The following is a 14,719-nucleotide window of genomic DNA, read 5'->3' on the forward strand; positions in this document are numbered from 1 at the left end:
TTCTCCAAGAAAGGTTCCCGCCCCACCCCAAAGCTTAAAAACGAACCACAAAGTTGCTGTGTTACTCCTTGCCTAATGGCACTAAAAGCCAGACACAGAGCAGTTTCTCCCAAAGAGAAAGGGCAAAAACATGCCTGTACTTTTTAACTCCTGGAGAGCTAAAAGAGACCCGCTTAAAAAAAAAAAAAGAAAGCTAGGATCTAGGGGGTTACGGCTTCCCTGGGGGAGAACCGTGGCCATGGGTTACGGGCGACCCTTACCTGAGAGCAAACATCCAGGACGAGAGACTGGGTTTCGTATTTCTTTACTTTGCAGCCGCTCCTACAGACAGAAAGGGGAGAGGGGTTAATGCTGGACTTCCCCAATCTCAGCAGAAAAGGAAGGCAGGTGAGGAGGGACGTTCGGAGGGAGGATGGACGGGAAGCAAGGGCAGGGGCAGAATCTGCACCCTCTTTTGGAGCACTTTGCCGGAAAGGAAGCCTCGGGCGGCACTTCCCCGCGTGGCCGGCATATGGGAGGCAGCACCCCAATGGTTGCATTCAAGAGCTTTTATTCCCGTGGCCCAAGCAAAGCTAAGGGAGGTGTTTATGGGTTATGTAGGCGAAGGCAGAACTGTTGATGATTTTGCCAGTCCTGGTGATCTGTGCCACTGTGCCTGTATGACGAACAGCCAAGCAAAAACGGATTTGTCAGACTCGTGCTTTCAAATGTAGGCTTAAAACAGATCATCCAGATAAACCTAAGAAAGCCCAAATATGTGATGAGGCCCTTGAAAGCTTGCCCAACCCAACAGGTGCCCGCTTAGGGCACAGTACTAAGCCACAGTTTAGCAGAACGGAAACACTTCTGCTTGAGCCTGGGAAATGTGCATCTCCACCTTCCGCAATCCCCTCCTGCGTGGGTGTGAGGGAGATCAGAGCACCTGCTCCTGCGCTTAAACTAACCAGTTTGCTGTTACCCTGAAATGAGCTCAAAATGTGGTTGAATAAAACTATGGTTTAGGCAGGCCTAGAATGAACCCAGTTTGCGATCCTGCCCTGTTAACACACCGTCATTCAAGGTGAGGAGAGCTCGGTCCGTTTGGACCCGCGGGAAACCGGTGAGCATGGAACACAGTGCCTGGCGCTGCATCCTGTTACGGGTTGGAGTTGGTGGGAAGAGCCGGCTGGCTGCAATTCCCTTACTGGTCTGAGAATTGCTCCAGTTTGCAAGGAGGCATCTCACAACTGTGCCCTGTAAGCTGCTTTTCTGGTTCTCATCCATCAGACTCTAACCATTCATCCAGTTTCACTTCTGTTTGAAGGGCCGGCCAGTCCTGGACGTACCATCAATCAGGAAGGCTCTGTGAGGGGTACCAGAGAGAAATGTGGCATGCGGGGCTGCCACACACAGCAGGGCCTTTTCCGTGGTGGCTCCCAGGCTGTGGCCCTCCTTCCCCTCCCAGCAGAAGCGCAGCTCTCTCCAACACTACTGTCATTCAAGCGCCTCCTAAAGATTATTTGTACAGGCCTTCGAGTATGAGCAAGTGTTTTATCTGACTTCAGGGAAGGTTTCATTCTGCTTGAATGATCTTAATGATATTTTGGGGCCGTACTATTTCACACAGGCTGATAACCTACCCTAAGATCCTTGCAAGGAAAGGCAGGATACGACTCGAATAAACACATGCAGAATTCTACTTGCAGCACACACAGGTTTCTCCCCGCTGCTGCTGCGGTCAAAAATCAACGAGCCCCCCTGAGGAAAGGCGCTTTTATTCATTCATTCCCATCAAACAAGCCAGCAGGGTGCAGGAAGCCCACAGCAGGCAGATGCGTAGCCATGGATCGCTTTTATCCATATACACCTCCCTGCACTCGTTTTGCAGGCTAATTTTGTCGTTATCTGCCTAACCTAAGCTGTGCTTGGAGCACAAACACACAGCAAAGAACCGAGCGGGCTTATCTTGGAAATCTAGAAGCCGTACAAGGAAGCGCTTATAAAACACTGGCACTGGAGTAAGTCCCATCGCTCACTGCCACACAGCCTTGCCCGTGCACGTGCTTTCTCGGAAGGACGTCCCCCTGATTTCAGGCTGTTTTCATTTCAAATAGCAAGCCTGGTCTTAACCAGGAACTTGATGTTCCGACAGAGCTCTCTGCATCCCCTGCCTGGTTAGCAACCGATTCTTTCCTCAGTCTCTCTCCCTTTCCCACACCAAACCGCCTCCTCCTCGTTCCCAGCCCAAGCCTCATTCTTTCTCTCCCACTCACCCATCACTATATTTCGTGGCCTCTCCTCTCTCCCCCTCAACTCCTAACCTCACTGTTTCTCCCTTGCTTCTTCTCTCCTTTCTACCCCTTGCCTTCTACTTCCTTCCCACTCCGAGTCACACTCTTGAGTCATTCTGTGGTGGAGCCCCTGTGCTGCCTCACGTTTTGGTGCTGCATTAATCACCAGGTTTGGCCTCCAACCAGCCCTGCCATCCAGGTGCAGACAACAGATCCAGCAATATAAAACAGATCCAATCACGCTTTGCTAGGGAAAGCGCAGGTGGCGCACCAGCTCTCCCCTGCTGGCTGCAGCCCTATTTAGCCCTTGGGCTGTTGGGTTGTCCGAACCAGGAGAATGTCTCCTGGCCCTTAACCATGGTTAAACCACAAACAATCAAGGCAGAGTTGCCAAACCTGACACCCTGAAGATGCATCGAATTCCCATCTCCAGCATCGAATTCCCCGCTGAGTTAATACGTTCACATAAGATGGCAGTCCAAATACAATTGAGAGAGCATGGCCAGAACATCTGAACCCAGAGCCAGTTGGCGACGCCATTTCTGGCTCTGAAGCACAGAAAGGTGTCCAGGTGGCCAGGAGACATGAGGAGGCATCCCCTCCCCTCTTCCCCACTTCTCTCCTTCCAAGGAACAAAAGCCACATTTCGGAAGATGCTGGAAACGGGTCTGTCTGTGGCCCCATCAGTTTTGGGACCGAGCTCTTTTCTGTCCTCTGGCTGGAGGGCAGAGACCCTGGCGGCCGAGGGGCTGCACAGCTGCAGCCCCCCACCGCTTGCCCCTCACACCCCCAGCCCTTGCCTCCTCCTCCCGGCAGCCTGCTGGGGTGAGTCATCCGCAGCTGAGCGGGGACGGCAAGCCTGGCTTCTACTCCCTCCTCGCTCCTTTTCGCTGACGCGCTGCGCCCTTCAGCTGGCCCGGCTTGTCTAAATATAGCAGGCGCAGTGCTCGTCCCTCACCTCCTCCATTTCCTGCTTTACAAAGCATGCTTCAAGCAAGTACAGCATCTCCGATTCCTTGAGGCAGGAACTCCTTGAAGAGGCACTCAGGCCGTCGCAGACACACAAAGCGGGCTGGCAAGAGCGCACGTCGCCCCTTCGTTCCGTCCCACGTGCACTCGGTTTATCGACAGCACAGATGGCCAATGTCCTGACTCAAATGCCATCAGGGCCTCCCCAAAACACAACAGCCGATGTCTCACACCACGAAAGAGCCAGCTTGATAATTAGGGGAACAGATCGGAGAGGACGCTCTGGAAAGATGCTGGAAGAGGAGAGAGGATGCCAGAAAATCTGGCATTCTGGCCTATACAGTGAACAGGACAGGTGGAGCTTCCTGGGAAGGTCTTCCAGGGCAGGGGGCTAACACAGACAAGGCCCCCTCTGGCAGCTGCCCCACAGCACCACTGTGGGAGGCAGCACGCAGAGAAGGCCCTCCAAGGATTTTAGCAGCTGGGCAAGAGCACGTGGGAAAAGCACCTTCCCACCCGCACCCTCCTGGCCTGCTTAAGGCGTTAAGGGGAAGAAAAAATGGTAAGGGGCCACCGACTTCCTGCCTTGCTCCTTTAGGCCAGTGGGAAGCGTTGGGAAGGAAGAGCCCGACCAGCGGCCATGCTGGCTGGAGAGCAGTTACGGTCTTACAAACCTGCGGCCACTCTGGAGCATTAAGAAATACACCCAAATCATGTCGGGTGCCCCACTGTCGAATACATACCCTCCATGCGGAAGGCTCTGGGTTCGATTCCCGGCACCTCCAAGTTGGGCAAGACCCCGCCTAGGGGTCTCAGGCCTCTCCAGGTACGGTTGGGCAAGATCTCTGTCTGGAACCTAGAAGATGTCAACTATCTAAGGTGGGAGGTCCATGGCCCAGCTCAGTCGAAGGCAACCCCCTGCATCCCTAACTACCCCTGGTAAAACTTTTCCAGCAGCAGCCTTGCTTCAAAGTCTGGAGGCAAGAGGGCCCCAGAACGACGCCACCGACACAAAGGTGGCCACGTGACTAGTGGTTTAGGGTGAGTAAGAATCTCCTCCAGGCAGCCCAGCAGTGAAGATTGAGCAGCGCCGCTCCTTCCCTCTGCTAGCCAACCCCTCGCTCATGCAGGCCCACGTGGGCGGAAAGGCTCGCGTGTGCCACCGACTTATCGACAGGGGTGGCCAGCAAGATCTTCCAAGCAGCCACTCATGAATCCAGAAGACGCATTCAAGGACGGGCCCCTAAGCTGAGGTGGGGCAAAGTCAAGCAGCCTGATCTAGACTCGGTGGAAAAGCAGTTCCTGCTTTCCAAAGCCTTCCGATTCGGCTTCTGTCCACCTTTAGCATAAAGCACCAGCAGATCCATGCCTCGCTAGCTCTTCCTAAACGAAGAATTTGGGGAAGTTGGTACAGGCAGAAGATTAATTCATTTGGCGAAGATAAAGTATACAGTGACTACTTATACGCGGGCCGGCGACGCATCTGGTTCGCTCTTCTTTCACACGGATGCGTCTGCCCTCACGGCTGTGTGGCCACCAATGTCAAACCGTTCGAGCGGCTATTTCTGCACTCCGCCTGAATGCAGTCAGCGAAAGGCCATGATCCCGGAAAGGAGAGCTCATTTACACTTGGAGAAGATCCAGCCCTTTGTTTCTACACAAAGGAGTGGCCCAAGGACAGTCTGGGAATGTTTGATTTCGGAATGAGAGAGAAGCTCTAATATGGTGGGGGGGGGAGCACATGGATTGCATTGATGTTTTGTATGCCATGAAAAGCGGATGCAAACTAGAATGCCATGGGATCAGGCACAACTGCCTCCCACTCCTCATTCCTTGCAAAGCCAGGCTGTCGGATAAAACCATCTCTCTTAAGGGGAGGCGGGGGACAAGAGCCAGTCAACCGAGGAGCGCAAAAAGTGAAGCGCAGCAAAATATGGACCAGTGGGGAAGAAGGGGAAGCTGCATGCAGCGGGGGGGGGGGGGGGGGGGGGGGGGGGGGGGGAGAGAGAGAGACAGAGAGAGAAAGCGAGAGAGCCAGCAAACCCCTTTTTTTCAAACAAAGCCAAGCCAGAAGAGGAACAAGGCAGGAAAGGGAAGTGAGTACTTACAACAGAAAACAGAGAAATTTCACTTGTTCAGTAGTCCTGGTGCATCACAATGGACAGACAAGAAAAGGGGAGAGAAAGATGGAGGGGAGGAAAAAAATATCTGTGAAAGACCTGGATATATTTCCTCCCTGGATAAATGTAAGTTATTGCATGAGTGGGACGAAACATGCAAAGAAGAGATGCGAAACTGCAAGTATTTATTACTGCTGTCGGAGAGAAAGGAACTCCCAAATGAATGACTGAGGTAGGAGCAAACGATGTCCAAACACCCAGATTATATCAGAGCACGGGATGCTACCTTGTGGATGGAACTCGGATTCCCAAGAAAGTCTGTGTCCACGCGGGAAGCACAGCCCCAAGCCCAGGCTCCACGCCAGGAGGGGCGCAGCGCCCAGCCCTCGGAGCCCTGCACTGCCCCGTGGAGCTTCTCTGGGCCCCCCAAGGTGGTGCCTGGCCTCGGAGGCTCCCCCAGCAGAACCCGCGCCGTTTCCCACCAGAGGCAGGCGACGCTGCGGCTCCCAAGCCTTCCAGGTGCCTTTCTGCACCGAGCACGGAGGGCCGTTCAATGACCGCCCTGGCCACGGCCGTGCACTGGCCGCTTCTCTCTTCCCCCCCTTTCAGGAAATGCAGAACAAAACCTTGATCTGAAACTCGACTGGATGCGGAGCAGTACGAGTCAAATCAGCCTCCCGCCAGCGTGGTGGGAGAAGCGTCTGCCCATGTGAAGAGCTGAATCCAAATGGAGGCTTTCCCCCTTCGCTCCCATTCAGCAATGCTTCTGGCTCCACCCACAGCACCCCCTTGCACTCCCGCCGCTCCCCGGGATCGGGCACCTCCATCTGAGCAGATGGGCATTTGGGGGAGGGCCCCCCTCCCCACCCGGAGGTTGAGGCCATCTGGTCTCTGCAGGCTCTGCAGCAGGCCCCCCACCCAAAACAGGCAGCATCCCCGCTCTAGCTTGTATGGCTGCAAAGGTACGTCTCGGCACAGGTCAGCAGATCCTGATGAGAGCCAGAATCCAGGGAAGCGGCTGAACAGGCTGGCGGGGGCTGGCAACAGGGCCTGGGAGCGCCGCAAAGCAGCACACGCACCACAATTCGCACGGGCACCAAAGTTCAGACTTGCACAGGAGACGAGAGACGGTGCAATGCACACGGCTCCTACAAGCTACGGGGTGGCTGGGAGGAGAGAGCATTTGGAGCACAGCTTGGATCTGTTTTCTTTTGAAAGGCCCATAATCTCGCCCTGCTGTCCTGGGCATTGAGCTCTCCGAGCAGGATGGTGCGACTTGGTGTCCTGCAACAGCGGGCGCTGGACCTGAGGGCCTTCATGGCCCCTCCCAGCTCTGCTCTTCTAGGATTCTTCTCCTAAGACCAGAACAGAAGAGCTCTGCTGAACAGACCAAAGCCCACCTGGTCCAAAATCCCGTTAATCCTGCGGACATCCAATGGCCTCCGGGCAGCCCACAGGTCGGAGACAACAGCATAATCCTGCTCATGTCTCCCAGGGGCAACCAGCTCCCAGGGGCTTGGCCATCCCAAGGTAAAGGCAAGATACGGTTGCTGTGGCTACCGCGAAGCCGATGGGCCTGGGACAACCCTGCTGGGACCAGTCCCTCCGAGCATCCGCAGGCTTGCTCTTGTGCTCGGCCCAGTGCTCTGGCGCGACCGAGAGGAAGCCTGTGAACGCTCGTGGCGCTTCAGCAGAGCAGGCCACGCAACCAGCGAAGCATTTTGGTGCCGGTTGCAGCAGCTGGGCTGCTTTGCCCCCTGCAAAGGAGGCAACTGCAGCTGCTCCTGGCACACAGCGGGTGGTGGCAGCAGTCGGGGGGCAGCTTCCCTGGTGGCCCCATGCAAGCAGGCAGGCAGGCAGGCAGGCAGGCAGGCAGGCGTGCTGCGTCCGGCCGCATCTGCACAAGGAGGGCTGGTCCTGGTGTGCTGGCAGGCACTGCTAGTGCAGGACGTGCCTCGACTCCCGGCACGCTGGCCAGGAACCTGGGCCCTGGGCCTCCGCAACGTGGACCCGAGCCTGGGCAGCTGAGCCAGGGAGCCCACTGGGCTCCCACCCCTGGCAGGGTCCTGCACAGCCCAATGCGCCAGTGCGTTGCAGCTGCCGAACACTCCTAACACGTCCCCTCGCAGTTAATCCCTGAACTGCCCCCAGCAATGAAGCTCACACCTTGCTATTGAGTTGGGGAAAGAGCGGAGGGCCCCTTCCCTCCTTCCCCACCCTTCCACCCCCCGGCCCATGACAGGTGGCCACAGATCTAGCAGATCATGGGAACGCGTAGCCCAGGATGCGCAGCCTTCAGAGGGAATTTCTGGCGTTTTGCAGGAGGCCGTGTTTTCTTTTCGCGAGAGCCCCGAGATGCGCCGAGCGGAGCCACATGCAGAGTGGTGGGGCAGGGACACCCTCACGTTTGCCACGAAGGGCCAGGGGTCTTTCGGCACATGGTCGGCCCGACACCCAGAACTGACCTCACAACCCAACCATGGTTCCATCCAGCCACATCCCTGGTGTTTAGCCTGCACTTCTGGCTTGCTGGGGAAGCTGTGAAAGGCCATGCTAAGTAAACCGTGGAAGGCAGGTCCCACACCTGTCCGGCTGCTCCTGCTGGAAATATTCTAGCAGTGCAGGCTAGCACACCTGCTCCTTCGCAGTAGGACCAAATCCAGAAACATTCTGCCCACTGTCATGTGCAAACAGGGCCTCTGTTTTGGAAAAATGCAGGCTGAAAGGATTTAACTCAAAGTGAGCATACCAGTATTTCAGTAAAATAAGTGTCTCATCCTTGAATCTTCCCTGGAGCCCAAAAGCAAAGTATTATAATTCCTAAATGCTGGATTCCCGAAGGCTGTGAATCTCTGCAGGGAAATGTGGCAAAGCTCTTCCTGGAATGTACCACTTCAGAGAGCAGCTGGGGAGTGGCACATTCCTCTATGGTTCGTATGGCACAGCATCTTATATAAAGAAAGCTAGGATGCCAGAATGGAAGGTGTACTAGTCTTTGATAGGCAGGGAAATTTTAACATTTACTTATCTCTGTCTCTCTCTTTCATGCATACAAACAGCAACCCCCCCTGCCTGCAGCTGGAAGTGGTAGAGTCTGGGAGGTTTTATACCACACATTGACTGTGTTTGTTTGGCACAAACAACCCATTAAGAGTTACTGCACACGGTGGGGTATCATCTCGTGTGAACCTAGACCAATTTCCCAAGAGTGGCTTCTCTGTCCGTAAGAAGCCGCCCCAACAACCTGTGGGCAATTTTGGAGACTGTTTTTCCTACAGTGGGTTGCTCAGCCATCCGAACCCAGGCAGCTGAGCTCAGTGTGGTTATGGAGAATCAAGACCATGGAGCACTGCAGAGGAGGCTATACGGAACCAGATGAATGTTTAAAACTTATTACTTTTATATAGTTAAAAATATTTTATATATTTAAAAATAAATACTATATTAGATTCTCGGCATGCCTGCAATTTCAAGTATCTTGGTTAGGAAAGGAACAACCTGAGACTGGACTTCCGTTTGACAAATGCAACCTTCGTCCCAGTAGGACTGCAAAGACAGCAGGGATCTTAAATCCTACAGCCAGGGAGCTGCAGTGGCTGGTGTTGGACTGGGAGGTCCCGGCTCTTGTTCCTATTGGCCATGAAGCGGACTGGGAGATGTGGGGCCGGCCGCTGATTCTTAGCCTAACCTACCTTGCCAGGTTGTTGTGAAGTTAAAATGGAGAGGAGGATTATGTACGTAAGGTTCCTTGCAGGAAAAACTGGGGTATCGATAAAAATATTTTCCCAACATAAGGCAATGTTTCCCAGATGCCTGAGCATGAAGCCACATGCCTTTCTCCACCACCTCCAATCCTGTCAGTTAAAAGTCAGCCGAAAAAGTGTGCTCGAAAGTGGAGGAGGGGGGAGACACAGCCCGCCAGGTCCCACCTCCCAAGCCTAGATCACGATGTGGTCAGCTGAGGGTTTTCTTCGGCGATGGCGCAATGGCTGCCACCAGGCAAGGGGCCTCCTTCGCAGTGGCCCCGTCTATGGCATGCTCTTCCCAAGGAAGAACTGCCTGGCTTCTTCACTGCACGTATTGAGATGCCAGGTTAAGGCCTTTCCCTGCCAGTATTTAAACTTTAACCTGCTGACAGGATTATTCCACTTTACTTCTGACTCTTTAATATCTGTAATATTTTATTTCTCCCATTTCCACACGGCCTGATAGCCAAAAGGGCCTGTCCCTTTCCCCCAACTGGTGGCCTTTTGAATTTCCCAGCTTGTTTGTTTGTTTATTTATTTATTTAAAACTTGCCTAGACCCTTACCATGGTCTCAGGACAGTTTAATAAGACAAAATAAAATAAAACACAGCATCCTAATAAAAAATTTCCAATCAACTGTAAAACCCCTATTAAAACAATCAAATCTTAAAACATTGGGAAAATAAAAAGGTTTTAGCCTGGCACCAAAAAGAATAAAGTGTTGGCACCAGGCAAACCTCCCTGGGGAGCACATTCCACAATCTGGGTGCCACCGCAGAGAAGGCCCTTCTCCGGGTAGCCACCCTCCTGCTCTCCTTCAGGGAGGGCTCCCAGAGAAGGGCGTTTAGCCCAGACCTTAAGGGGCACGCGGGCACATATGGAAGGAGACGCTCCTTCAGGTAACCAGAGCCTCAGCCATTTAGGGCTTTACAGGTCACCACCAGCACCTTAAATTGGGCCCAGGCTTCGACTGGTAGCCAGTGTAGGTGGAAAAGGGCCGGCGTTATGTGTTCATGCCTGCCGGTCCCTGTTAACAACCTGGCGACTCTATTCTGGACCAGCTGAAGTATCTGGACTGTCTTCAAGGGCAGCCCCACAGAGAGCATGTTTTTGCATCCTGCTCCTTACCTCCGTTATACAAGGCTGAGCTGCAGGAGTGCAAGCATTAAGCATTAATGTGCTGCTGTGCAGGCTTGCCATCACGGGAATTTGGCCCAAGCTCCTCTCTAAAACAGCCTAAAGAATCTGGGCTGTGTGAGGTTTAACATTCCTACAATAATGTATCAGCACCCTGATTATGGAACATGCTCCCCAGAAAGACTCGCCTGGCACCAATGAGTGTTTTCACACCAGGCGAAAGCCTTTTTAGTCTCCTGTTATTTTAATGTCTAATTGGTTTCAATGTGTTTTATACGGCATGCTGTGCTATTCTGATTTCTATTTTACTTGTTGTTTGTTTCTTGTAAACTGTCCCAAGACAGTAGTATAGGGATGGTTTATAAAAGCTTTAGACAGACAGACAGACAGACAGACAGACAGACGGAAATTCCCCAGCACATCACTCCAGAATTGGTTTTAGCTGGCCAGGGGTTCAAGACTTCCGACAATCCTATGCCTCATTAAAAAAAAAACAGCAGCAGCAGCAGCCTACAAGTTCAAGATGCTCAAGCGCTTACAAAGCTGGGATAAGGCTTACACAAGTGACAGTTTGCAGGGCATGGGCTACGCATGGCCCAAGACCTCAAGGACTGCCCTACCACGCTCTGACCCAATCAGATGCCCCGGGCCCGTCATCACTCACGTTATCAACCGCGACTTGGCCTTCTTGGGAGAGGCGGCGCCTTTCCTCAGGTCATCTCCCACCGCCTCCAGCGCCTGCAAATCCAGGATCTCCTTGAGACTGTTCTCAGCAGAGGGGCAGGAGTCCAACGTCTTGGTGGGCTTGAACGGGTCAGCCACATCCAGGTTGTAGGAACCCGCCGGAAGAGCCGGGGAGCTCTGCAACTTCGAGCCCGCGGCAAAGGGGTCGAGGTTGGGGTCCTCCCACTGGTCAGCGTTCTCCTGGGAGGAGGCTTTGGGGGCGGGCACCTCTGGGGGGGGCGCAGCACTCGTCTTCTCCCCGTCCTCTGCACCTGCAGCAGGCCGGCCGGCAGCACTCCTTTGCCTCTTGGGGGACAGTTTACTAGCCACCTTCCTTCCGGTTTTCCTTGGCGGGGCTTTCTTGGTCTCAGGGCCTTCCCCCCCTTCTGTGAAATCAAATTCGAGCTTCACGGCCCGGCCCTTGGCCTCGCCGGCTCCTTCCTCCCCTATGTCGCTGCTCGAGGGAGCAAAACCTTGCTGAGATGCAGGGGGAGAGTTTTGGAGTTTGGAGCCCCCCGTCATAAACGGGTTCAGGTTTTCACTGTAGTCCTCTGGGTCGAAGCGGTAAGTGGCTTTGGGGACAGGGGTGCCTTCCCTGCCTGACTCCGTCTCCGGGGTCTCTCGCCCCATTTTCTTCTGCAGAGCCGCCGGCTTTGCTCTTGGGAGCTTGCTTTTGCTGGTCACAGGCGTCTCGCCATTTGGCTGGGCTCCGGGAGACCCTTCAGCAGGGGCCCCCCTGCCTTCCGGGACCGTCCCCTGAGGCCCTTCTGGAACCACCGAGCTCACAACACTTGATGGAGCCTGGTCTGGGCCTGCCCTCCCCGGGGAAGCGCTTCCTTCCGCAACAGCGGCAGGCCGCTCTGCAGACAGGTCCGTCCCCGGTGCAGGAGGAGTCATGGGCAAACCTCCGCCAAGCCCAAGGTCAGTGTCTGAGGAAAACGGCTCGCTGGCCCACAATTCATCCTTCGCCAAAGCCGAGTCCTGGGACGACTTCTCCAACTCTTTGGCTGTCAATTGCATGTCATCTCCACGTAATGCTGGAGGTGGGGAAAACAAAAACAGAGACAGAAGACGTGAATGAAGAATATGTCTCATCCAGAAAAGATTCCATGGAAAAGCTCTCCTCAACCTGGGTTTATAACCAGAAACACCTCCGGACTCCAGCACGGAGGTCCTTTTCTGTCCAAGCTCTAGCAGGCGGTGGCAAGAGGAGCATTCATACGACTGAAGGTTTCCCTGACATTAAAGGTGACTTCAAAAAGGTGTCCTTTTAGAAAAGTTACTTGCCAAGGTCATAACTTCCAGCCTAGCTTTTATTCTGCCTGTGCTACTTTTCTGCAAATGCATGTTCATGGCCCTGTTATTAGCTTCCACACTGTATCAATACACTAATACGAATGTATTATATTATTGCAAGTTATTTTTTATTATTATCTTTATTTATAATGCAAGAACATCCAAATGTAGGAGAACTCCTATAAAGCTGAGTGGGCCTGGTGCATGTCTACTGCATCCGTTGGAACTAGACCTTCGGTTTATGGCTTTGCCCACCATCTTCCTCATCTCCTTGCATTTTCTGGTTTGCTTCAGCCAGGTCACAAGTGAAATCTTCACAGAATTTTGAAAAAAGTTAATGCACGCACCAGCCATTAACAGGGACTTTCAATGATTATTCTCTTTCCCGTCTGTTTCCTAGACTTTACTTTTAGGCCTCCAAACCCCAGACTGCATGCTGCAAAGAGCAGCTGAATTCCCTCTTGAGAAACTTGGTCAACATGCTAGATGGTCCCCACCACCGAGTGCCCACTAGAACAGGGCAGCCAAACACTTCTGTCTCTTAGTAACAAGGGCATCCCGCAACATCCTTGGTTCTGAGCTTCCATCAGGGTGGTCAAAGCGGTCAAGAGCATGGGACTGGGACTCATAGGATCTGGGTTCGAGTCCCCACTCAGCCATGGAGCCAACTGGGTGACTCTGGGCCAGTCACAGACTCTCAGCCCAACCTACCTCACAGGGTTGTTGTTGTGGGGATAAGATGGAGGAGGAGAATGATGTAAGCTGCCTTGAGCCCTTTGTAGGAAAAAGGCAGGATATAAATCGAAAAATATATAAAAAATATAAATCGAAATTGAAAAATATATTATTTATATATATATATATATAAGCTCAATTTTGCTCAGTTTCTCATTTTTCCAGTACTAACTTTGATCTGCTCCAATTCCGCATCAGACTGCAAATGAAGCCCATGTGAAAATTTTGCATCCTAATGATTTTTTTCCCTAAATATGCACATTTTGGTCAGCAGTTCTGCAGATGGACACATGTTCCCCCCACTGGATAAAACATCATTGTGCACACTTTTGCAAATCTTTTGTTGTTTGGCAAACATTTCTGCAGAACACTTCTCTGCTTTTCACATCTGTGTGTTTTTAACTTTTGTTAACCACACAGACAGTCTTGGCTATTGGGTGGTATAATCAATAAATATAAAACAAACAAACAAGCAAACATAACATCATTTTGTGAGCATTTTTCCAATGCTTCTCAGAAATTCTTGGGCTGCTAAAGATTCAACAGTGCTGTGTTAGTGTTTTGGACCGAGACTCAGTTCCCCTCAGAACCCCCTCCCGGCATAACCGATGCCACAGGATTGTTTAAGGATGAAATGGAGGTTGCCTCCCACTCCTTGGAGGAATAAATGCAATTGATCAATAAGCATAACAGTAAGTACTGCAGCATATCCAAAGCCTTCACAACTCGGTAAAACATAGAAACATAGAAAACAGAGCGAGTCAGAAGGGGTCTCCCGGGCCATCTAGTCTGACCTCCGGCACCAGCCGGCTCCGCTCACGACATGCCCAACATGTGGACATCCAGCCTATCCTTGAACACCCACACCGATGGGGCCTCAACCACCTCCCGGGGAAGCCCATTCCACACCCTCGGGGTCCTGACTGTCAGGAAGTGCTTCCTGGCATCTAAATGGAACCTGGGTTCCCTGAGCTTTGCTCCATTGCAGCACGTCCTGCCTTCCTCCGCAGGGGAGAAGAGGTCTCTACCCATCTCCATGTGACATCCCCTCACATACCTGTACGTCACCAACATATCCCCTCTGAGTCTCCTCTTTTCCAGGCTGAAGATACCCAGTTCCCTCAGTCTCGCCTCATACCCCATCCCCTGCAAACCGACCACCAACCTTGTGGCCCTACGCTGCACTGACTCCAACCTGGCTATATTCTTCCTGTAATGAGGGGCCCAAAACTGAACACAATACTCCAGTTGCCGGCGCACCAGAGTCGTGTAGAGTGGTAGTAATGCCCCTCTCGATATAGAAGCCACACTTCTGGCTATGCAACCAAGAGTGGCGTTGGCCCTCTTGACCACCATGTCACACGGCTGACTCATGTTTAGCCTGCAGTCAACCAGTACCCCGAGGTCTCTTTCACAAGTGCTGCTCTCCAGCCACTTGTCACCTAACCTGTACCTATGACAGCTATTCCTATGCCCGAAGTGCAAGACCTTGCACTTATCCACATTGAACGCCATCCTGTTGTCTCCTGCCCACTTCCATAGTCTGTCCAGATCCTTTTGGATCTGGAGTACCTGCTCCTCAGTTGTGGCCACTGCCCCAGTTTTAATGTCGTCTGCGAATTTGATCAGCAGACTGTTCACCCCTTCTTCCATGTCGTTAATGAAAATATTAAACAGGATCGGCCCCAGGACAGAGCCCTGGGGGACCCCGCTTGTCACTTG

General features: G+C 52.9%; 1 protein-coding gene across 4 annotated transcripts in view; it reads right to left on the reverse strand.

The window, feature by feature from the left end:
• TACC1 (transforming acidic coiled-coil containing protein 1) overlaps positions 1–14,719 on the reverse strand; it is a 56,832-nt gene that overhangs the window by 20,220 nt on the left and 21,893 nt on the right. For 3 of the 4 annotated variants that reach the window (XM_044437507.1, XM_044437508.1, XM_044437506.1), the window contains exons 3-5: positions 10,908–12,003; positions 5,348–5,383; positions 261–321 (exon numbers count right to left, since the gene is read on the reverse strand). In XM_044437507.1, the coding sequence (XP_044293442.1) occupies positions 261–321; positions 5,348–5,383; positions 10,908–12,003 (1,193 nt within the window). The remainder of the gene's footprint in view (positions 1–260; positions 322–5,347; positions 5,384–10,907; positions 12,004–14,719) is intronic. The other variant, XM_044437504.1, reaches the window with a different exon arrangement.

The sequence above is a fragment of the Varanus komodoensis genome, unplaced genomic scaffold (genome assembly GCF_004798865.1).
Source record: "Varanus komodoensis strain SLA01 unplaced genomic scaffold, ASM479886v1 scaffold30, whole genome shotgun sequence".
NCBI classification, from domain to species: domain Eukaryota; kingdom Metazoa; phylum Chordata; class Lepidosauria; order Squamata; family Varanidae; genus Varanus; species Varanus komodoensis.